The 26,154-nt window shown below is 43.8% G+C and overlaps 1 protein-coding gene across 1 annotated transcript in view; it reads left to right on the top strand.

Moving 5' to 3' along the window:
• The window catches only part of LOC137545260 (enteropeptidase-like), a 191,459-nt gene that overhangs the window by 113,276 nt on the left and 52,029 nt on the right, over positions 1–26,154 (top strand). The window contains exon 8 of the mRNA XM_068266378.1: positions 1,966–2,074. Within this exon, the coding sequence (XP_068122479.1) occupies positions 1,966–2,074 (109 nt within the window). The remainder of the gene's footprint in view (positions 1–1,965; positions 2,075–26,154) is intronic.

The following is a 26,154-nucleotide window of genomic DNA, read 5'->3' as shown; positions in this document are numbered from 1 at the left end:
TTCGCAAAAGAACGCCTTTAAAGTTTTAAAAACTTGCAGAAAAATCTTGTACAGTTAGCCATTAAAGGTGTCACCTAAACAAAATTGAAGTATGCCAGAGCTATGAACTATTGACCATTTTTCTCTTTTTCCTGCTCTCAGAAGCCATTTTCTGCTAGAAAAGTGTTTTATAGTTGGAATTTCTTATCAGCTAGGGTCACACTGTAGTCACTTCCTGTCTGAGTCAGGACTGAGTCAGCCACTTACATACCTGATATTTAACTCTTTCAGGAAGAGAAAGAAAATACGAAGCATAGTTATTTGTGTGCTAGGCACTGTACATACCCATGTCTATCTCATCATGTCGCATGTCACTTCGGATATCCTTTAAGTGCAAGTACACAAAAAAGTTTTTTTTTTACATATTAGTAATGTGTCACCTAAAAAAAATCATCTTTGATGATTGTACTGTCTGCTGAATGTATTATGCTAGGTACACACTATACAATTTTCTGGCATATTTACCTGTCAGATCGATTCTTTTCAACATGTCCTATCTGAATTTCGATAAATTTTCCGATCGACTTCCATAGTGGTGAACGGAAATGAAACAGAAAATCATTAGAAATTGAAATCGGACATGTTGGAAAAAATTGATCTGGCAAGTAAATCTGTCAGAAAATTGTATCGTATGTACCTAGCATTACCCTGTACGGTGAAGGAGGAACCGCAGGTGTCCCTCATATGCAGAAGAGGGGAAATGTAACGGCAGTTGACAGAGTATTTTCCAGGAGCGCATACTATTAGTGAGGGGATAGCTGACTTTAGAGAATACCAGTACTTAAAGCGGGATTGTCAACTTAAAAATCAAATTTCAACAGCAACTGGTCTGAGTGTATTAAATGATAAAGATGCTAATCCTGCATTCAAAACTTTCAAAACGTTTTTTGCTGGTATGGTTTGGAGTTATCCCATACTTTTGGAGCACTGGCCCTTTAAAAGTCAGTGCCAAACAGTTGCATGCTGAGGGTTCTTTTTATCTATAATATATTCCTCCTCTTCAATTTATGTCCCTGCCTAGCTGCTTATCTGAAACACGATCCCCTGCTCACTTGTGTTTCAAGCAAGGCTGAGGTGACTCAGCGATTGGAGGAGAAAAGAAAAAAAAAGTAAAGGGCAGAAATGACATCAGGATTTAGTCTAAACTGCGGGCAAAAGACATGGTTCCCACCAAGAACAGAATTCTCTTCATTTACTATACATCATTCACTGAAATCAAAACGTGGAAAGTACAATACAAGTGTTATGTAAGTAGATCAAGTATTTCTCTACTTATATATGTGTTTTTTCCCTGGCATAGTATGGCTAATCCTACTGCTTTAACATTCACAGTTCCCTCAAACAATCCCAAGCAAAGGTGTGCATACATAGGGCTTGATTCACAAAGCGGTGCTAACTGTTAGCACGCCTGTGAAAACCCCCTTAGCACGTCTAAACAAGCTTTTCGCGCATAAAACTTTACGCGCGCAAAACTTTATGCGCATAAAACTTTACGCGCGTACTGCACAGAGCGCAGGGCGCTCCGCGCGAAGTGCCCATTAAAGCCTATGGGACTTAGCGCGCATAAAACTTTGCGCGCGTAAAACTTTGCGCGCGCAAAGTTAGCGCGCTATCTGATTGAGAAATCCAGTGCTAACCTACTTAGCACCCTGGTTAGCGTGTCTAAAGACTTTAGACGTGCTAAGTAGGTTAGCACCGCTTTGTGAATCAAGCCCATAGCTGTAGTTCTATTAATTGCATCCTGTGGGTTTTTCAGATGCTAATTAAAGAACAGATAACTACACATACTGTAAAAAAAAATACAAATCAAAATGTTAATAGACTCTAAAGAAATCAGACACACTGTGAGATGCAGTAAATAATAAACACTAGATATTAACATTTCGTAAGTGGAAGATAAGTAATGAAATGCTATTGCTTTCCCAGCTTCACCTTGTGATGGGCAGTTTTTATTAACTGAAGACTCTGGAACATTTCATTCCCAAAATTATCCACATCCTTATGAACCAAACCTTTTCTGTCGCTGGATAATAAGGTATGTGAAATCAGAACTTGCTCATTTGGTGACAGGTGGTAATAGTGTGTTACAGTGGACCTGAACTTTAGACAGTTTAGCCAGTCTAATTCCCCCTCATTTGTGTTTAATTGCAAGTTGTAATTTGATCTCTCCCCTGTGTTACCTGACTGCCATGGCAGATAAGCTCATATGAAAGCACAGGATGTTAACACCATGTCTGCTTCCATGAAAACAGGAAGCAGAAACAGTGCATATTTATTGAAGGATTTGTATCAGCTGTAACAAAGAAATGTTTTCCTTTAATATGCTGTTGCTTATATTTTAGAGCAGAGAGGAAGTTCTGAGTTCAGGTCCACTTTAAGCAGTGGGCTGTGCTGTGTAAGGAAGTACTGAGACTGTGAGTGCTTCTACTGTAATTAGAAGTATGGAGGAACTAAGAATATGCAAACCCTGTTGTCAGGGGGCAAGTTAAAGAGTGGTACACTGGCCTCTGGACAGTGTTCTGGACAGAGTTGTATTTAGGGAAAACAGTGCCAATGGCAAACATTGAAATCCACCACCAGGGAAAGGGGTGGAACCTTCAAATATTCAGTCTTGATCAGGGGCGTAACTAGATGATGTCACAAGGCCCCCCCCCTGAGGAACTTTGGATGGGGCCCCCTGTCGCCAAACACTCCTAACACCCCCCCCCCCCCCCCCCAGCAGTGAAACAATGGGAGAATTTTCCCTATCAATTACATTGGCTTCTGTGATGAAACATGCATGTTTTCACACATACAGACACACATGGTGTACAGAAAATGCATACAGAAAACTGACAGACCAGTGTGCTCCCAGCCTCAGCTTATCACACTCACTCTGTCCATCTCTGATGCAGCAGAATTGGCTCTGCAGACTTCTCCAGCATTACTACAGTACAGTACACTTGGGGAGGGGTAGAAAGGTAGAGGGATGGGTGCTTAAAGAAGAGCCTACTGCATACTGACTAGGGACTGTCTACGAATCTTTGTCTGCAAAACTTTGTATTATTCCTTATCAGAGGCTGAGCAGATGCACTCATTAGAACAACTGTGCAGAGAGCAGAAAGTTTTTTTCTTGCCTTGCCCTTAGTTGTCAGCCTCTCAGGACAGGGCCCCCAGTGGCTTCTGCCCCCCCTGCTGCTGCATCCCTTGCAGAGTCTATAGTTACGCCCCTGGTCTTGATTTAATTGGTTGTGTCTGAGCTGTGGTAAAGCATAGCTTGTAAGAATGGTGTATTACAATAGGTTAACCTATACATATCCCCCAAATAACAGGCAACGTGTCCCCCCAAAATAATAATAATAATCAGATGAAGCAGGGCTAATCCCTGCGAAACAGCTGTCAGACTTGTCCTTTCCCCCACTGCTGTAAGCTTTTTTGTGTCAACCCAGCCACAATAAAGAGTATTTTAGCAGCTGTGCCAATCTCCTCCTTCTCTTCTGATTAAAAAAAAAAAAGCTTAAAGCAAATCTGAACTGAAAAATAAGAATCAAAATAAACATACACACCTTTTGCTTACTTTCCGCATAGTCTACTCATCTTTCTCCTCTCCCACACCGTTTGTCCACTGTGATCAACAAAATTATCTGTCCTGCTTTTTTGAATTGGCGATGACCCAATAACAGCTTCCTGGTCAGTACTTCATTAACCTGTTATATTGACAACTTGAGCCAATGGGAAACATGGACATTACCTTGCACATCAGTTGTCATTAACTGATAGCAACCGATATAGTGCAAAAGGGCCCTACCACTTCCAGTTCTGACTAGATCCAGTCAGAACTGCAAGGAATCATTGTTGAAAAAAATGGTGAGCTTCTGAGAGGAACTGAAGGTGAGGTAAGTATGTAATATTGATTTTCAGATACATCATGTGTTTATTTTAAATCATAATTTTACTTGGTTCAGATTCCCTTTAGGATAGAAATGCCTTACTTTGAAGACAAACAGCATAATCAGCAAAGTCCACTACCTCACCTTGTGGTCCTCCTCTCCTTCACTGCCACTGTGAGGTGTTTTTTAATGTCAGTGGGAAACATGGTCAAGCTTGTCCATGCTCTTCCCCATGTCTTCACAGGGGTAACTCAGTTATCACGCCTAAAAGACTTTAGGCGTGATAACCTTTGCACTGCTGAGTTAGCACCGTTTTGTGCTCTTTATCGCGCGCAAAGTCCCGCGCGCAAGGTTTTGCGCGCGCAGCACCCATAGGGTTTAATGGGCGCATCGCGCGCACTGCACAGTGCGCCGTGCGATTGTGCGCGCAAAACTTTGCGCATGGGAATTTCACGCGAGTTTCATTTTATCACGCCTAAACTGAGTTTAGGCGTGATAAAGGGCTTTTCACAGGCGTGCAAACACTTTGCACCGCTTTGTGAATCAGGCCCACAGGGAGGAGCATGGCCAAACTGTCACTCACACCCCTTCCTATGAAGACATGGGGAGGAGCATGGCCAAACTGTCACTCACACCTCTTCCTATGAAGACATGGGGAGGAGCATGGCCAAACTGTCACTCACACCTCTTCCTATGAAGACATGGGGAGGAGCATGGCCAAACTGTCACTCACACCCCTTCCTATGAAGACATGGGGAAGAGAATGGCTAAGCTGTCTCTCACACCCCTTCCTATGAAGACATGGGGAGGAGCATGGCCAAACTGTCACTCACACCCCTGTCTATGAAGACATGGGGAGGAGCATGGCCAAGCTATCACTCACACCCCTTCCTATGAAGACATGGGGAGGAGCATGGCTAAGCTATCACTCACACCCCTTCCTATGAAGACATGGGGAGGAGCATGGCCAAGCTGTCACTCACACCCCTTCCTATGAAGACATGGGGAGGAGCATGGCCAAGCTGTCACTCACACCCCTTCCTATGAAGACATGGGGAAGAGCATGGCTAAGCTGTCACTCACACCCCTTCCTATGAAGACATGGGGAGGAGCATGGCCAAGCTGTAACTCACACCCCTTCCTATGAAGACATGGGAAAGAGCATGGCTAAGCTGTCACTCACACCCCTTCCTATGAAGACATGGAGAGGAGCATGGCCAAGCTGTCACTCACACCCCTCTCTATGAAGACATGGGGAAGAGCATGGCCAAACTGTCACTCACACCCCTTCCTATGAAGACATGGAGAGGAGCATGGCCAAGCTGTCACTCACACCCCTCTCTATGAAGACATGGGGAAGAGCATGGCCAAACTGTCACTCACACCCCTCTGTATGAAGACATAGCCATGATGCTTTATATTAGAGTGAAATTCCACTTCTGTTGAGAAATAAGCAATCCCTTTATTTTAGCTCTGTGTATTGTAAGGTTTAGTAGCACATATGATATAAGTAAAATTGATGAGCTCATTTTTTTTTTATTTACTTTTGCATTAAAGTTCGCCTGGCACAATATTTTTTTTGTAGTGTAGTGGATGAAGTTACTCATTTTTATGGCAGCACAATTTGGGTAAAGAGGCGCCACAATGTGAATAAAATCGGATTAAAAACAAGATAAAATAAAAAAAAATAAGATGGCTTACCTCAATGATGAGATCTTTGTATAGACAAAGAGATATTTATTTAGAAAAGGCAACAAGTTTCACAGGTCTAAACCCGATTCCTCAGGCCATTAACTGTGCCAACTGCAAATAGCCAATCACTCAGCACAGGGAACCTCTCAAGATACATTAAACCAGCAGATGATTCATCTCACTAACTGAAATATCAATTTGGAGAGGAATTGATCTTAGTAAACATTTACTCTAGTTTAAGAAAACATCTACAGGAAAATGATGAGAAGTAGTTAAAGAGTACTCTAAGTATAAAAGACAGAGCATGTCATGCTTGACTCTATCTTTAATGGCACAGGATGGGGGGGGGTCTCAGGTTTAATTACTTACCTTATCTGCCTTCATTTACTCATAAAGGTGATCGCTACACCCCCATTGTCTGCATTGTCACAGCCCACCGCCAGCTCAGCAGCTGCAGCCTAACTGATGGCTGCCAAGCTGGGGGCGGGCATGGCAGCACAGGTGGAGTTTTCCAAAGACCTTCAGCAGACTTCGGAAATATGGCCATAACTGCATTCCCAAGGAGAACTGCATTCCCATGGAGGACCTGTGTCCGAATCATGGCAGATAAAGTAATTAACCCTGACACCCCTCCCCATCCTTCATCATTAAGACAGAGACTGGCATGACATTTTCTGTCTTTTATACTGGAAGTACCCTTTATCTGATGAACAATTAGTGGACTTTGTTTAACCCCCCCTAAAGACCAGGCCTTTTTTTTTTTTTTTGCTAAATTGGCCACTGCAGCTTTAAGGCCTAGCTGCAGGGCCACACAACTCAGCACACAAGTGATTCCCCCCCCCCCCCCCCTTCTCCCCATCAACCAGAGCTCTCTGTTGGTGGGGTCTGATCGCTCCGTCAGTGTTTAAATTATTTTTTTTAGAAATATTTATGTTATTTTTTTGTTATTAAATTTCCCTATTTATTTATTTAGATTTTTTCCTAACTCCCTCCCTCCCCCCAGCCAGCCAATGATGGTGATTGGCTGTCACAGGCTTCAGCCTATGAGAGCCAATCGCTCTCCTGTGTCCCAGGGGGACAGCCGTGTCACACGGCTGTCCCCAGTACAGCGCTGCCTTAGATTGCAGTGCTGTACTATACTAACAGTCTCCGAGTGGCGATCGCCACTGGGAGACTGAAGGTGGAGCAGAACTACGCCTACCAAGTGGAGATGCACGCGCATCGGCGTGCGCAATCTCCTGCAAAATCCAGCCCCAGGACTTGACGCCAATTGGCGTTAGGTGGTCCTGGGGCTGCCGGCACGGTCATGCCCATTGGCATGATGCGGTTTTTAGGTAGTTAACAAGAAAATTTAAAAAAAATGAAATTTTACAGATAAGTCAGTTGGGTAAATGTTTCTAATGTGGTTTATGGGTTTCTCATGACATGATGCAAGGTGTCCATATTACATCAAAATACTTCAGATATGCTTAGATGCATACTGTATGTAGATTCAAATACAGATCAGTAACAAGTTATACATTGTAGGTTTATTTCACGTTCTGTTTATTGCTACAATTCACTATTTCGCACAGTGTAAATACGCAAGTGATCAACAACTACAAGCCTATAATGTAACATGATAAAGTATTAGACTCTGAAGAAGTTCCATCAGCTGCTGTTGTGTCACCTAATCATTTTCAAATGACCACCTTTCTGTATGTCAATTTGCAGTTTTCATATGGTTTAGTTTATTTTTACTATTAAAAGATGATAGATGTACATTCAATGGATAAGTGTTTTTTTGATCCCGTTTCAATATTACATAATGTATCATTTGTAACCCCATACCTCTATGTTATTTGCGTGCCTTTATATTATCGTTACATGCACAACTGGTTGCTATAGTTTATTTTCCATCCTTTGTTGATATATTACTTTTTGCTGTAAAAAATGAGCAGGAATGGAACATGTAAAGCACAATTATATATGTATATAAAACGGGAGAAAAATCTGTTAAGAAAAAAATAAACAGCAAGGTTAAAACAGACATATAATGATACAGAGCATAATGTAATAAATCATACAGGATACCTGTTTTTACCTTTGGATTCTTTTTTTTTAGCATCAGAAATGCTTCTTAAAGAGACTGGTGGAGCGCATGTATGAGTGTGCGGCCTTGCCGATCGTGGTTGCATGATCGTTGCATGATCGTGGTTGCATGCCTGTGAGCATTCTGCGCAGGTGCAGAAGTACTGCACATGCGCAGAATGGTACGCAACCCTGCTCCTTCAGTGATGTTTAGCCTAGGCTATGATGTCCTGCAGTCTTCCAACACAAAGCACTGTGGGAGACCATGTAATGTTCCTGCTCACTTCACAGAGTGAAAAAAACCCACACTTTTCAAAGTGATTAAACTTGCCAGCAGTAAAAATGCTGGCATCTCCGATAAATTAAAGAATGCAGACCAGGGTTGATGTAAGATTTTACAATAGGCAAATATTGACTAAGTAATATAAATGAATACTGGAAAAAAAAATAAGTGACTTTGATCCTCCTTGCTCATTGCAAACTATATGCAAAGGGATCCATTGCAATGAACAATATTAGCGCATCACAACACGATGGAATGATATTCCTAAGAGGAAAGTGAAATCACTGTACAGATCACTAGCATGAAAATAACAAGGCTTCAAAAGCACCGGAAATCGTGCTGGGAAATGCTACAGAAACCCCTACCAAAGTGCTCAGCAATTGGGATTTGAGATTTACAGTGGGGACCATACCTAAAGGATTTCTTATACCTGAGTGGCGGCAGGATCATTTTCCCCAACAGGCAGCATAGCAGCACCCTACCTAATAAGAGGCAAGTGGCCCAGCGTACTCTGTCTCTGTGTCCCTGGGTCTGTGCTTTTTGTTGCTGCGCGTGTGCGCAGCACGGACCATTGGGACAGGAGGATGGGGCCAGTCAGCTGGGCGGGTGTGCACACGGGCGGATGGGTGCGAATATGTGCGGCGGGTGCGCACGTGCATGTGCGTCAGGTGCTCATGTGCACGTGCGGCGGGTGTGCACGTTCACGTGTGGCGGTAATACACTAGAGCACATTTTTAAACGGGCTAAGGTGGCTAGTGCATTATAAGAATTTTAAATAACAGTGTAATAGCTGTGATGTGTTCCTTAGGTAGTGTCCTAGAGCACGCTGTGTTGTCAACTGCAAGAGTTGTGTAGTATTGTGGACAGCTGCTGTTGAGATTGGAGTGATGCACCCTCTATTTGGAATGAACTTGTTAACCCAGCACAACTAGAGTACAAAGAGATGTGGGAGATTTTACTTCCCACTTTATGTAGACTTGCCTAGTATTAATTGAAAGCATACTGTATCTGCACACCTAGATTATAGAACATGTTTCTCTGTGGCGTACGAGCTACAGGACAACAATGCAATAACAAGAAAACCAAAAGAATCCTGCTAATATAACTGCACAACCAGTGGTATCAGAAAAATCATATTTTTATTGTTATCAAAAAGGTCAACTGCATATACAAAATAACAATTACAATAATTTACAATACATGACACATAACAATCATGTAAGATGTGGGGGACAACCAGTACCTCCCGCCAGACTCCGTGTCTGCCTAATGCCTGCAAGGACAACCAACATTGGATCTGTATGATCTAAAAATTGGAGTCAACCCAGGTCCTGTATGGATATACAGTGGGTTGCAAAAGTATTCGTCCCCCTAGACGGTTTCCACATTTTGACATATTACTGCCACAAACATGAATCAATTTTATTGGAATTCCACATGAAAGACCAACACAAAGTGGTGTACACATGAGAAGTGGAACGAAAATCATACATGATTCCAAACATTTTTTATAAATAAATAACTGCAAAGTGGTGTGTGCATAATTATTCGCCCCCCCTTTGATCTGAGTGCAGTCAGTTGCCTATAGACATTGCCTGATGAGTGCTAATGACTAAATAGAGTGCACCTGTGTGTAATCTAATGTCAGTACAAATACAGCTGCTCTGTGAGGGCCTCAGAGGTTGTCTAAGTGAATATTGGGAGCAACAACACTGTGAAGTCCAAAGAACACACAAGACAGGTCCAAGACAGGTCAGGGATCAAGTTATTGAGAAATTTAAAGCAGGCTTAGGCTACAAAAAGATTTCCAAAGCCTTGAACATCCCAAGGAGCACTGTTCAAGCGATCATTCAGAAATGGAAGGAGTATGGCGCAACTGTAAACCTACCAAGACAAGGTCATACACCTAAACTCACAGGCTGAACAAGGAGAGCGCTGATCAGAAATGCAGTCAAGAGGCCCATGGTGACTCTGGACAAGCTGCAGAGATCTACAGCTCAGGTGGGAGACTCTGTCCATAGGACAACTATTAGTCATGCACTGTACAAAGTTGGCCTTTATGGAAGAGTGGCAAGAAGAAAGGCATTGTTAACAGAAAGCATAAAAAGTCCTGTTTGCAGTTTGCTACAAGCCATGTGAGGGACACAGCAACCAGGTGGAAGAAGGTGCTCTGGTCAGATGAGAACAAAATGGAACTTTTTGGCCAAAATGCAAAACGCTATGTGTGGCAGAAAACTAACACTGCACATCACTCTGAACACACCATCCCCACTGTCAAATATGGTGGTGGCAGCATCATGCTCGGGGGGTGCATCTCTTCAACAGGGACAGGGAAGCTGGTCAGAGTTGATGGGAAGATGGATAGAGCCAAATACAGGGCAAACTTGGAAGAAAACCTCTTGGAGACTGCAAAAGACTTGAGACTGGGGCTGCGGTTCACCTTCCAGCAGGACATGACCCTAAACCTAAAGCCAGGGCAACAATGGAATGGTTTAAAACAAAACATATCTATGTGTTAGAATGGCCCAGTCAAAGTCCAGATCGAAATCCAATCGAGAATCTGTGGCAAGATCTGAAAACTTCTGTTCACAAACGCTGTCCATCTAATCTGACTGAGCTGGAGCTGTTTTGCAAGGAAGAATGGGCAAGGATTTCAGTCTCTAGATGTGCAGAGCTGGTAGAGACATACCCTAAAAGACTGGCAGCTGTAATTGCAGCAAAAGGTGGTTCTACAAAGTATTGACTCAGGGGGCCGAATAATTACGCACACCCCACTTTGCAGTTATTTATTTGTAAAAAATGTTTGGAATGATGTATGATTTTCGATCCACTTCTCACATGTACATCACTTTGTATTGGTCTTTCACGTGGAATTCCAATAAAATTGATGCATGTTTGTGGCAGTAATGTGACAAAATGTGGAAAACTTCAAGGGGGCTGAATACTTTTGCAACCCACTGTATATAGTCAAAGTGCAAGTGTAATACACAATAATACTATATGGAAATGTGGGACAGTGCAAAAATAATGAGAAAATATGCAAACATTGTACATGTGATACTGAGTGAGTAATGGACAGGTTAGCATATAGGTACTGGACAAGTTAGGCTGCACAAAAAAATAGGTGATGATGGTACACAGGGCGGGATTTACCATAAGGCATTGTAGGCATGTGCATACAGGCGCCTGATGATGGAAAGGTGGCTCACTCCCCTCCCAGAGTGCCTACCTCCCTCCTTCCATATGCAGAGTCCTGATGAGAGTGTAAATGAGAGATTACTCACCCAGGTCTCAGCATTCCACTGACAAGATCTCTCTCCACGTCACCACTAGCTACTTAATACTGAGATTCCTCTAGCTGCCTAATACTTGGGGGCACCTCTATCTTCTTAATAGAGTACTTCTAGCTACCTAATACTAGGGGGCACCTGTAGCTACCTATGACTGGTAAGGGAGAAGTGATGGCTGGGACAGCCAGCACACTTGCGGTGCAGTTTAGCAGGGTTTTTTTGGTTCATGGAGGGCGAAGTCTAAGGTGCCAGGACATCTGTGCCTATAGGCTCCTGTGAGGTAAATCCGGTCCTGATGGTACATTCCAGGACAGGAGTACTAATGGTCCACTGCAGGGCGAGGTATAGGCTAGAGAAAGGTAGGGAATGTCCCACATGTAACATGGTCCATGTGACCACTTCCTCTGGAGCTAAGGTGTTAGACTTGCCTGGTAATAATAAGAAGAAGAGAGGCGCCTGAAGAGATAAGAATTTTAGGCACCTTACCAAGTTGTCTACTTTTGGTATGGTTTCTAACAAGAGTAATTAAAAAAGTTATAATAACTGGAGGCTGAAGTTGAAATATATTGTTTATCAGCATTTATTTACATAATTGCTTGTATAGTGCTAAAATATGTTATACAGAGGAATTACTTTTTAACCGCAAAGTGAATTATGGAATGTAGAGACAGATGCTCCACTGTTTTAAGGCCAAGAGAAGCTCATGTGAACACGGTGTAAAACATAAAATGTAACATTCACCCAAGGCTGAGCATTCTTTCAAGTGCATAAAGATGTAGTGTCATGCGGGGCTGCTAGTATGGGACTGATTCATCAAAGTATGTAACATATCTCACCGCTTAATGAGTCAGCCCACATAATTACAATGCTTGAAATCGATTTACAGGCATTTGGGCCTGGAAAAAGCAGTCCCTCCCTTTCATTAATCTGCTCTAACATTTGACATTATATTTCTCTTACTAATAAAACAGACCTCCATATTTTATATGCTTGATGTCGGATTTAAACCTGGCATTGCATTACCATACACCAATTTAGAGCTAAAAAAAAAAGGAATGTATGGAAGTATAGTTGTAATAGGTCAGTCACAATAAGTTCAGGCAGGCAAGAAAAACTTGACACCCTTTTCAAATATTGCTTTAATTCATACTGAAAGGAAACCAAGGACCAGAATGTGAACCTTGTTTCAGTAAGGTGCACCATTAGCACTGTTGATGTTCATGGGAAAACGTGGAAGGATTGCATTAGTATTAAATAAGTAAAGTATTAAAGAACAACTGAGGTGACATGTGACATGATGAGAAAGACACGTGTCAAGCACACAAATAGCTAGGCTGAGTTCCTTTTTTTCTTTCTCTGCCTGAAAGAGTTGAACAGGTATGCAAGTGACAGTTTCTGTCTGGGTCGGGACCGGGTCAGACTGTGTCAGACTATAGCATAACCCTCAATGATAAGAAATTAGAGCCAGAAAACACTTTCCTGTAGTAAATGGCTTCTGAGAGCAAGAAAGAGACAGAAAGAATCAATATTTCATAGATTTGAGCTCTAGCATACTTCAATGAAGGTGTCATAGAGCAGAGACAATGAAACAGTAAAAACCTGAAAACTAGATTTAAATATAAAATAAAACTGTGGGATATCTAAAAAAAAAGTCACTTTTAGGAGAAGGAGGATGGATACAATTGTTTTTAACATCCGTTTATTTTCATCTCAGATGTCCTTTAAAGGAATACTATCGATACCCAAGTGTTCTAAAATGACAGTGTTCAAATAATGTCTAAGTAGCTGTGTAAACATTTTCCTACTTTTCATGTTAAATATCAGAGGCAAAAACTGTAATTTATTGAGGGTAGAATTTAGCAAAGCAATGACTGACTAATCGCCTGGTAATTTACTCAGGGCTAATTACAAGCAGACTAAGCAGTGAAGGATGAAACAGAGAGCAGGGTAGGTGTTTATTCTCATGTTCCCACTGATGTATATGATAAACTACATTAGGGTGCTTCCTCTCTGGTTCACCTTAAGGCTGAATTATTGCAAATACCTTATGCTTTAAGAAGGGAAAATTATGATTAGCTTTGCTTTTTGATTTAAGGCGTTTTGGTCTTCGATCGTTCAAAAGGGACAATCCAAAGAGTATAATACACGTTGTTATGTAAACAACGTGTATTATACTGGCTGCCTCCTCCTCTCCTGGTCACAGCGTGTCCGGACCACCAGGAGAGAGGACGGCAGCTCTGCTAACTAAGATCTACACATTTCCCTGCTCGGTCCACCCGCGATCGCAGCTGATCACCCCCCACAGCCCCCCTCACTGCCCTGCCAAGGCATCTGACTGAGGTCTGAGTGTCATCTGGTCACCTGTCACAGCTCTGATCGAGGTCTGAGTGACATGTGAGTGACATTTATTGCCTGTGCACAGTTTTTTAACATCAGATTGATTGATTGATGTATTGATTGCATTGTAATTGGTTTTTGATCATCTGTGATTGCCCTGTGAATTTACATTGGTTGGCATCTGACAGCTGCACTATGATTGATATCTGGTCGCATGTCACAGCTCTGATCGAGGTCTGAGTGACATCTGAGTGACATCTATTGTCTGTGCACTGATTTTTGACATCTGATTGACTAGTGATTGGTTTTTGATCATCTGTGATTGCCCTGTGATTTCATTTGCTGTTTACGTTGGTTGGCATCTGACAGCAGCACTGTGATTGTTATCTGGTCACCTGTCACAGCTTTGATCGAGGTCTGAGTGACATCTATTGTCTGTGCACTGATTTTTGACATCTGATTGATTAGTGATTGGTTTTTGATCATTTGTGATTGCCCTGTGATTTCAATTGCTGTTTACATTGATTGGCATCTGACAGCGGCACTGTGATTGATATCTGGTCGCCTGTCACAGCTCTGATCGAGGTCTGAGTGAGATCTGAGTGACATCTATTGCCTGTGCACTGTTTTGAGTGAGAGTGATTGGGACTTCTCATCCGACTAATCAACCGGCTCAGAATATGAACCTGTACAGGACAGTGACTCTCTGACCGATAGTTCTGATGACGAGGTTGTGGTCCCTGCTAGCGCCAGGCGTACCCGACCCCATGTCAGTGGACCACAGGTTGCACAGGATCAACCTCAAGGGCAGCAGAGTGGTGCTAGCGCTGATCCAGATTTTGATGGTGAGGCATGCACGAACAGCGCAGCACATCCTGGACTTGAAACCAGTACTGCCGTAGACCCTGGTGAAGTGGCGAGCACCAGCATGGCAGTTGAAACTGGTTCGGTGGTACGTGCAGTAAGACCCCAGTCGCAGCCACCAGAAACACGGGCCCGCAGTACCCCTAGGCTCCCAGAGGTGCTGCAAACCCTCATTGGAAGTTCCCTAATTCCGCCGCACCCGTAGTGCCCCCTTTCACCGCTCAGTCTGGAGTCCAGGTGGAGACAGATCATCTAGGATCGGCCCTAGATGCTTTTCATCTGATCTTCACCGAGGATCTCTACGACTTAAAATCTTTTTGGGCCTTCTCCTTAACATGGGTCTAACTAAAAAAATGTATTGCGGTCCTATTGGTCTACGCACCCAATACATCACATGCCCATGTACTCTGCTGCCATGTCCAGGTCACGTTTTGAGGACATCTTGCGCTTCCTGCACTTCAATACTGATACAACCTGTCATGAAAGAGGCCAAGCTGACTATGACCGGCTCCACAAATTTCGGCCCCTCATAGACCACCTGTCATCCAAATTTGCAGATGCTTACACCCCTGAACAGAACATCTGTATAGACAAGTCCCTCGTACATTTTACCGGGCGCCTTGGCATTAAGCAGTACATCCCAACCAAGCGAGCCCGGTATGGGGTCAAGCTGTATAAGCTCTGTGAAAGGGCCACAGGCTATACATATCGCTTTAGGGTCTATGAGGGAAAAGACACAAAATTGGAGCCGGTCGGATGCCCTGACTACCTGGGGTGCAGTGGCAAGATTGTGTGGGACTTGGTGTCACCCTTATTCCACAAGAGGTACCATCTCTATGTGGACAACTACTACACAAGTGTGGTCCTCTATCAGCATTTGAAGATACTCAGAATTCCCTGCTGTGGCACCGTGCGGCCTAGTCGCCGGGGCTTCCCCCAATGGCTCACTGCTACCCGACTTGGACGGGGGGAGAGGGCTGCCTTGTGTAATGATGACCTTCTTGCAGTGAAATGGAAGGACAAGAGGGACGTTTACCTTCTGTCGACCATTCACGGAGACACGACAGTCCAAATTCAGCGAGCAACTGAGGTTGTTGAGAAACCCCTCGCCGTCCACGACTATAATTTAAACATGGGAGGGGTGGACTTCAATGACCAGATGTTGGCTCCCTATTTAGTTTCCCGAAGGACCAGCCGCTGGTATAAGAAAGTGGCTATTTACATGAGTCAATTGGCAATATACAACAGCTTTGTTCTCTACAGTAAGGCTGGGAGAACAGGATCCTTCCTTAAATTTCAGGAAGAGGTAATTTCAGAACTCCTGTATCCAGGAGGGGCCGTGGCCAATCCCCCAAATGTAGTTAGCCAGCTACATGAAAGACACTATGCTTATGTCTTTTCGAGTACCCCAGGTCAACGCACCCCAAGAAAACATTGTCGTGTCTGTAAGAGGGATGGAATGAGGCGTGACACCACTTTTTATTGTCCCTACTGTCCTGACCAGCCTGCCCTATCCATAGGGGAGTGTTTCGAAAAGTTCCACGAACACATTCGCTATTAGGTAGGGAATGTGAAACACGGTAGTAGTCTCTCAAGGCTCTATCACACTGGAGCGATGTGTTGCAGCATATTGCCTAGCGAAAGTCCCACTTTGCGGTCCCCCCTTACGCCGGAAGTGTTCGACTTAAAGCTAGTGCATACCTACGCTACTGTGTGGCTAATGTGTGTGAAACCAAACATCTGCTTTTGAGAGACCCAAAAACACAGGGCTGCCAGAAACCTCTCCTTTCACTTGGGACAAAGTGCATAGTGTACTTTGCTACATCTCTGTGCGTTTTGCGCTTTGCACACTGTCCCATGGGGAAGGAGAAGTTTGTCCTCGAAAAGGTAAGTTAAAAAAAAAAAAACACAGGTAAGCAAAAGTTCCAAATGTTATTGTTTGGTTAAAAAGGTTTAATAAAGATTACGAAAGTTAATGTTAATGTTAATGAATTTCTTGCATTGCTGCTTGCTTGTTTTTTTTTTTTTTTTGTATGTTTTTTTTTCTCTCTTTCTTTTTTTCCATCCATTACCCTTCCAGGTGGACCGAGCGAATGACTGATCGACCAACCAGCTGCAGCACTGATGGTGCATCCTGACAGAAGCATTGGGCGTCTGTCAGCTTACACACAAGTCGGTGCATGCAGCGCTGCAGGACGAGATTTCTCCTCCACAGTAAGATACGTTTGCCAAGGCATATGAGGTGAGGGGCGGTGTTGGAGCTCCTATGCTTTGGCAAGCACTTTGTATCAAAACTGGCAAAGGTTTTTTCATCCACATCGATCGATGTGAATGGATTGATCGGGTTTGCCAGGGCATAGGAGCAAAGTGGGTTTGGAAAATTTTGTGGGTGGTGCTCCTATGTCCTGGCAAACGCCATGCCCCCCTCTTTTTTCACATTTCGGCAGATATTTTTTCATCCACATTGATCAATGTGAATGTGAGAATCTTTGCCGTTCATTTTTCCTTTTATGGAGAAAAAAGTGCATCACCCGTATGCCCAATATAAGTAGTATAGCAGAAACTCCTAATACTGGCCATACATGTAATGATTGTGGAGTCGCTAAAATGCCAGGACAGACCCCAACAAGTGACCCCATTTTGGAAAGAAGACACCCCAAGGTATTCGCTGAGGGGCATGGTGAGTTCATAGAAGATTTTATTTTTTGACATAAGTTAGCAGAAATAGATTTTTTTCCCACAAAGTGTCATTTTTCGCTAACTTGTGACAAAAAATAAAATTTTATATGAATTCACTATGCCCCTCGTGGAATACCTTGGGGTCTCTTCTTTCCAAAATGGGGTCATTTCTGGGGTGTTTTTACTGTCCTGGAATTGTTTGGTGGGGGCCTAAATTGTGAACACCCCTGTAAAGCCTAAAGGTGCTCATTGGACTTTGGGCAAGTTTGCGCAGCTAGCCTGCAAAAAAGTGTCACGTATGTGGTATTGCCATTCTCAGGAGTAGTAGTATAATGTGTTTTGGGGTGCCTTTCCACACATACCCATGCTGAGTGGGAGAAATATATCTGTAAATGACAATTTAGTGTAAAAAAATGGAAAAAATTGCCATTTACAGAGATATTTCTCACACACAGGATTGGTTATGTGTGAAAATACACCCCAAAACACATTATACTACTATTCCTGAGTACAGCGATACCACACATGTGACACTTTTTTGCAGCCTAGCTGTGAAAAGGGGCCCAAAGTCCAATGAGTACCTTTAGAATTTCACAGGCCAATTTTAATTATTTGGTTTCCAGACTACACCTCACGGTTTAGGGCCCCTAAAATTCCAAGGCAGTATAGGAACCCCACAAGTGACCCCATTTTGGAAAGAAGACACCCCAAGGTATTCCGTGAGGGGTATGGTGAGTTCATAGAAGATTTTATTTTTTGTCACAAGTTAGTGGAAAATGACACTTTGTGAAAAAAACCTAAAAAAATCCATTTCCACTAACTTGTGTCAAAAAATAAAATATTCTATGAACTCAGCATACCCCTCATGGAATACCTTGGGGTATCATCTTTCCAAAATGGGGTCACTTGTGGGGTTCCTATACTTCCCTGGCATTTTAGGGGACCTAAACCGTGAGGTGTAGTCTGGAAAACAAATGAGTAAAATTGACCTGTGAAATCCTAAGGTACTCATTAGACTGTAAAAGGTGTCACACATGTGGTATCCCCGTACTCAGGAGAAGTAGTATAATGTGTTTTGGGGTGTCTTTTCACACATACCCATGCTGGGTGGGAGAAATATCTCTGTAAATGACAATTTTTTCCATTTTTTTACACACAATTGTCCATTTACAGAGACATTTCTCCCACCCAGCATGGATATGTGTAAAAATACACCACAAAACACATTATACTACTTCTCCTGAGTATGGAGATACCACATGTGTGGCACTTTTTTGCACCCTAACTGCGCTAAGGGGCCCAAAGTCCAATGAGTACCTTTTTGATTTCACAAGTCATTTTGAGAAATTTGGTTTGAAGACTACTCCTCACGGTTTAGGGCCCCTTAAATGCCAGGACATGATAGGAACCCCACAAATGACCCCATTTTAGAAAGAAGACACCCCAAGGTATTTTGTTAGGAGTATGGTGAGTTCATAGATGATTTTATTTTTTGTCACAAGTTAGCAGAATTTGATTTTTATTGTTTTTTTCACAAAGTGTCATTTTCCTCTAACTAGTGACAAAAAATAAAATCTTCTATGAACTCACCATACTCCTAACTGAATACCTTGGGGGGTCTTCTTTCTAAAATAGGGTCATTTGTGGGGTTCCTATACTGTCCTGGCATTTTAGGGGCCCTAAACTGTGAGGAGTAGTCTTTAAACCTAATTTCTCAAAATGACCTGTGAAATCCTAAAGGTACTCATTGGACTTTGGGCCCCTTAGCGCAGTTCCCCTTCTCATGTTGCATATAAGTGTATCACAGCAGTGCGCCCGGCACTGCTGCTGTGTCATGATCGCTGCTGCAGCAGGTGCTGCTAGCAGTAGTAGTGCTGCAACTTAGGCAGTTCTGATCTCTTTCCATGCAAGCTGCATAGCTTTGTCTGCCTTTCCCTGCTGTCAGCTTGTGACTGATTATCATTCACCTGTGTGGGAATCTGCATGTCTGCTCCCATTGGATGACCTCAGTATAAAGATCTGCTTCCTGCAGGACTCCTCGGGTTATCATAGCTTCAGTTTAAGCCAGTCTTGCTGTTGCTTCAGCCCCAGATCGTGTTTCTTGTTCTAAAGATACTTTGCTGGTCTTGCATCATATATTGGTTCATTGCCAATATATATGCATACCAGCACGTTTATTATTTTCCTTGTATTCGTGTTACGTTGATATATCAGTGTCGCTGATGTATACGTACACTAACTGTTTATATCCTGTGTTCAGTTAGTCAGCTTCCAGCACGTTTTGGTAGTTTGCGCGTATCGTGATCACCCGTGCTAAGTTAGTTATCCTGCTCCTGGTTCTGTTTGTGGATTGCGTTCATCTCTGCGAAGAGATAACGAACGCTTCTGAATCCTGTTCTGTTACCGTTTGTGGATTGCGTTCATCTCTGCGAAGAGATAGCGAATCCTTCTGAGTCCTGTTCCCTGTATTGCTCCAGTCCTAGTCAGTGTTCCTGCTTATGTCATATATCGGTTCATTGCCGATATATACATATGTTAGTCAGACGTTACAAATAGTTTCATTGATAGCTGTAATTGTAATACGCTAGGAAAACATACTTATTGTATTTTTGTCTGTGTTACGTTCATCTATCTTGATCCTGCTATTTCCTGACTATCCTGTCCTGTCTTTGTGAGGCACGCCATCGCTGCAAACGCATTGGCTGCCTCATTCCAGTCTGTCTTGTTGTGGACGCTTGCTGTCACTAAGTAGCGGCTAGCTAGCAAGCGTTCATTCTGTCTACCTGTCCTGATCTCCTCAGTTCTGGTTTATGCGCTCAGCGCTACTTTGCGCTGAGACGTTATAGCGAAAGTATTGTTTGTGGCTGTCGGATCTGCACCGGCTCTGTGCGCCATAATCTCCTATTGGAGTCAGTCCTCCCCTCCACTATACTAGGGATAGCCTGTTTCCTTGTGCTAGTGTGTGTACCTCCTTCACGTCAGCTCATGCGTTGCATGCTGACTGTGGAGAATACACCACCAAGCCTAACATGCTGTGACGATGCAGGGGGCAGGCAAGAGCGCGGCTCCCTGTAGCGGCGATCTGTATCGCCGTTACCAGGGTAACCGCTCTTTCCTGCCCCCTGCATCGTCACAGCAGCAGCGCCGGGTGTGCTGCTGTGATACACTTATATGCAACATGAGAAGGGGAACGCGGATTAGAGGAAGCCGCTGCCTAAGCAGGTAATAGCAGCAGCAGCGGGGGGGAGGGGGGAGTGCTATACTGGGGTACTACCTACCTATACTGGGCACTATAGTAGCTATACTGGGCTCTATACTAGCTATACTAGGCATTTTACTAACTATACTTGGAACTATACCAGCTATACTGGGCATTTTACTAGCTATACTGGGCACTATACTGGCTATACTGGGCACTATACTAGCTATACTGGGCACTATACTAGCTAAACTGGGCACTTTACTAGCTATACTGGGCACTATACTAGCTATACTGGACACTACCTACCTATACTGGGCACTATACTGGCTAAACTGGGCACTATACTAGCCATACTGGGGCACTATACTAGCCATACTGGGGCACTATACTAGCCATACTGGGGCACTATACTAGCCATACTGGGGTACTATACTAGCTAAACTGGGCACTTTACTAGCTATACTGGGCACTATACTAGCTATACTGGGCACTATACTAGCTATACTGGACACTACCTACCTATGCTGGGCACTATACTGGCTATACTGGGCACTATACTAGCTAAACTGGGCACTTTACTAGCTATACTGGGCACTATACTAGCTATACTGGACACTACCTACCTATACTGGGCACTATACTGGCTATACTGTTCACTATACTGGGCACTATACTAGCTAAACTGGGCACTTTACTAGCTATACTGGGCACTATACTAGCTATACTGGACACTACCTACCTATACTGGGCACTATACTAGCTATACTGGGCCCTATACTAGCTATACTGGACACTACCTACCTATGCTGGGCACTATACTGGTTATACTGGGCACTATACTGGGCACTATACTAGCTAAACTGGGCACTTTACTAGCTATACTGGCCACTATACTAGCTATACTGGACACTACCTACCTATACTGGACACTATACTGGCTATACTGGGCACTATACTGGGCACTATACTAGCTAAACTGGGCACTTTACTAGCTATACTGGGCACTATACTAGCTATACTGGACACTACCTACCTATACTGGGCACTATACTGGGCACTATACTGGCTGTACTGGGCACTACACTAGCTATACTGGGCACTTTACTAGCTAAACTGGGCACTATACTAGCTAAACTGGGCACTATACTAGCTATACTGAGGCACTACCTACCCATACTGGGCACTATACTAGCTATACTGGGACACACTGGGGGGCTGCACCAATCCAGCATTTCCTACCCCCGGCTTATATGGGGGTCAATCCTTTTCCCCTGTTTTTTCAGGGAAAAGTTGGGGGGTCGGCTTATATGTGGGTCGGCTTATATGCGAGTATATACGGTATACAAATAATTATTGAAAAAATGAAGCACTTTTTTATTAAATTATTTTCACTGGAGCTCCTCTTTTATTTGTAATATTTTCCATTTTCCAGATTAAACTAGAATATGTATATTCTATTTATATTTAATATATTGCTTTTACTTTCCTGTCTTTGTGAGGCACGCCATCGCTGCAAACGCATTGGCTGCCTCATTCCAGTCTGTCTTGTTGTGGACGCTTGCTGTCACTAAGTAGCGGCTAGCTAGCAAGCGTTCATTCTGTCTACCTGTCCTGATCTCCTCAGTTCTGGTTTATGCGCTCAGCGCTACTTTGCGCTGAGACGTTATAGCGAAAGTATTGTTTGTGGCTGTTGGATCTGCACCAGCTCTGTGCGCCATAATCTCCTATTGGAGTCAGTCCTCCCCTCCACTATACTAGGGATAGCCTGTTTCCTTGTGCTAGTGTGTGTACCTCCTTCACGTCAGCTCATGCGTTGCATGCTGACTGTGGAGAATACACCACCAAGCCTAACATGCTGTGACGATGCAGGGGGCAGGCAAGAGCGCGGCTCCCTGTAGCGGCGATCTGTATCGCCGTTACCAGGGTAACCGCTCTTTCCTGCTCCCTGCATCGCCACAGCAGCAGCGCCGGGTGTGCTGCTGTGATACACTTATATGCAACATGAGAAGGGGAACGCGGATTAGAGGAAGCCGCTGCCTAAGCAGGTAATAGCAGCAGTGGCGGGGGGAGGGGGGAGTGCTATACTGGGGTACTATCTACCTATACTGGGCACTATAGTAGCTATACTGGGCACTATACTAGCTATACTGGGCATTTTACTAACTATACTTGGAACTATACCAGCTATACTGGGCATTTTACTAGCTTTACTGGGCACTATACTGGCTATACTGGGCACTATAGTAGCTATACTGGGCACTATACTAGCTAAACTGGGCACTTTACTAGCTATACTGGGCACTATACTAGCTATACTGGACACTACCTACCTATACTGGGCACTATACTGGCTAAACTGGGCACTATACTAGCCATACTGGGGCACTATACTAGCCATACTGGGGCACTATACTAGCCATACTGGGGTACTATACTAGCTAAACTGGCCACTTTACTAGCTATACTGGGCACTTTACTAGCTATACTGGGCACTATACTAGCTATACTGGACACTACCTACCTATGCTGGGCACTATACTGGCTATACTGGGCACTATACTGGGCACTATACTAGCTAAACTGGGCACTTTACTAGCTATACTGGGCACTATACTAGCTATACTGGACACTACCTACCTATACTGGGCACTTTACTGGCTATACTGGGCACTATACTGGGCACTATACTAGCTAAACTGGGCACTTTACTAGCTATACTGGGCACTATACTAGCTATACTGGACACTACCTACCTATACTGGGCACTATACTGGCTATACTGGGCACTATACTAGCTATACTGGACACTACCTACCTATACTGGGCACTATACTAGCTATACTGGGCACTATACTAGATATACTGGGTATTTTACTAACTATACTTGGCACTATACCAGCTATACTGGGCATTTTACTAGCTATACTGGGCACTATACTAGCTATACTGGGCACTATACTGGTTATACTGGGCACTTTACTAGCTATACTGGGCACTATACTAGCTATACTGGACACTACCTACCTATACTGGGCACTATACTGGCTAAACTGGGCACTATACTAGCCATACTGGGGCACTATACTAGCCATACTGGGGCACTATACTAGCCATACTGGGGCACTATACTAGCCATACTGGGGTACTATACTAGCTAAACTGGGCACTTTACTAGCTATACTGGGCACTATACTAGCTATACTGGGCACTATACTAGCTATACTGGACACTACCTACCTATGCTGGGCACTACCTACCTATGCTGGGCACTATACTGGGCACTATACTAGCTAAACTGGGCACTTTACTAGCTATACTGGCCACTATACTAGCTATACTGGACACTACCTACCTATACTGGACACTATACTGTCTATACTGGGCACTATACTGGGCACTATACTAGCTAAACTGGGCACTTTACTAGCTATACTGGGCACTATACTAGCTATACTGGACACTACCTACCTATACTGGGCACTATACTGGGCACTATACTGGCTATACTGGGCACTACACTAGCTATACTGGGCACTACACTAGCTATACTGGGCCCTTTACTAGCTATACTGGGCACTATACTAGCTAAACTGGGCACTATACTAGCTAAACTGGGCACTATACTAGCTATACTGAGGCACTACCTACCCATACTGGGCACTATACTAGCTATACTGGGACACACTGGGGGGCTGCACCAATCCAGCATTTCCTACCCCCGGCTTATATGGGGGTCAATCCTTTTCCCCTGGTTTTTCAGGGAAAAGTTGGGGGGTCGGCTTATATGTGGGTCGGCTTATATGCGAGTATATACGGTATACAAATAATTATTGAAAAAATGAAGCACTTTTTTATTAAATTATTTTCACTGGAGCTCCTCTTTTATTTGTAATATTTTCCATTTTCCAGATTAAACTAGAATATGTATATTCTATTTATATTTAATATATTGCTTTTACTTTCCTGTCTTTGTGAGGCACGCCATCGCTGCAAACGCATTGGCTGCCTCATTCCAGTCTGTCTTGTTGTGGACGCTTGCTGTCACTAAGTAGCGGCTAGCTAGCAAGCGTTCATTCTGTCTACCTGTCCTGATCTCCTCAGTTCTGGTTTATGCGCTCAGCGCTACTTTGCGCTGAGACGTTATAGCGAAAGTATTGTTTGTGGCTGTTGGATCTGCACCAGCTCTGTGCGCCATAATCTCCTATTGGAGTCAGTCCTCCCCTCCACTATACTAGGGATAGCCTGTTTCCTTGTGCTAGTGTGTGTACCTCCTTCACGTCAGCTCATGCGTTGCATGCTGACTGTGGAGAATACACCACCAAGCCTAACATGCTGTGACGATGCAGGGGGCAGGCAAGAGCGCGGCTCCCTGTAGCGGCGATCTGTATCGCCGTTACCAGGGTAACCGCTCTTTCCTGCTCCCTGCATCGCCACAGCAGCAGCGCCGGGTGTGCTGCTGTGATACACTTATATGCAACATGAGAAGGGGAACGCGGATTAGAGGAAGCCGCTGCCTAAGCAGGTAATAGCAGCAGTGGCGGGGGGAGGGGGGAGTGCTATACTGGGGTACTATCTACCTATACTGGGCACTATAGTAGCTATACTGGGCACTATACTAGCTATACTGGGCATTTTACTAACTATACTTGGAACTATACCAGCTATACTGGGCATTTTACTAGCTTTACTGGGCACTATACTGGCTATACTGGGCACTATAGTAGCTATACTGGGCACTATACTAGCTAAACTGGGCACTTTACTAGCTATACTGGGCACTATACTAGCTATACTGGACACTACCTACCTATACTGGGCACTATACTGGCTAAACTGGGCACTATACTAGCCATACTGGGGCACTATACTAGCCATACTGGGGCACTATACTAGCCATACTGGGGTACTATACTAGCTAAACTGGCCACTTTACTAGCTATACTGGGCACTTTACTAGCTATACTGGGCACTATACTAGCTATACTGGACACTACCTACCTATGCTGGGCACTATACTGGCTATACTGGGCACTATACTGGGCACTATACTAGCTAAACTGGGCACTTTACTAGCTATACTGGGCACTATACTAGCTATACTGGACACTACCTACCTATACTGGGCACTTTACTGGCTATACTGGGCACTATACTGGGCACTATACTAGCTAAACTGGGCACTTTACTAGCTATACTGGGCACTATACTAGCTATACTGGACACTACCTACCTATACTGGGCACTATACTGGCTATACTGGGCACTATACTAGCTATACTGGACACTACCTACCTATACTGGGCACTATACTAGCTATACTGGGCACTATACTAGATATACTGGGTATTTTACTAACTATACTTGGCACTATACCAGCTATACTGGGCATTTTACTAGCTATACTGGGCACTATACTAGCTATACTGGGCACTATACTGGTTATACTGGGCACTTTACTAGCTATACTGGGCACTATACTAGCTATACTGGACACTACCTACCTATACTGGGCACTATACTGGCTAAACTGGGCACTATACTAGCCATACTGGGGCACTATACTAGCCATACTGGGGCACTATACTAGCCATACTGGGGCACTATACTAGCCATACTGGGGTACTATACTAGCTAAACTGGGCACTTTACTAGCTATACTGGGCACTATACTAGCTATACTGGGCACTATACTAGCTATACTGGACACTACCTACCTATGCTGGGCACTACCTACCTATGCTGGGCACTATACTGGGCACTATACTAGCTAAACTGGGCACTTTACTAGCTATACTGGCCACTATACTAGCTATACTGGACACTACCTAC

The sequence above is a fragment of the Hyperolius riggenbachi genome, chromosome 2, assembly GCF_040937935.1.
Source record: "Hyperolius riggenbachi isolate aHypRig1 chromosome 2, aHypRig1.pri, whole genome shotgun sequence".
Taxonomy (NCBI): domain Eukaryota; kingdom Metazoa; phylum Chordata; class Amphibia; order Anura; family Hyperoliidae; genus Hyperolius; species Hyperolius riggenbachi.
The sequence above is the reverse complement of the archived record's forward strand: the minus strand, read 5'-3'. Positions and strand labels throughout refer to the sequence as shown.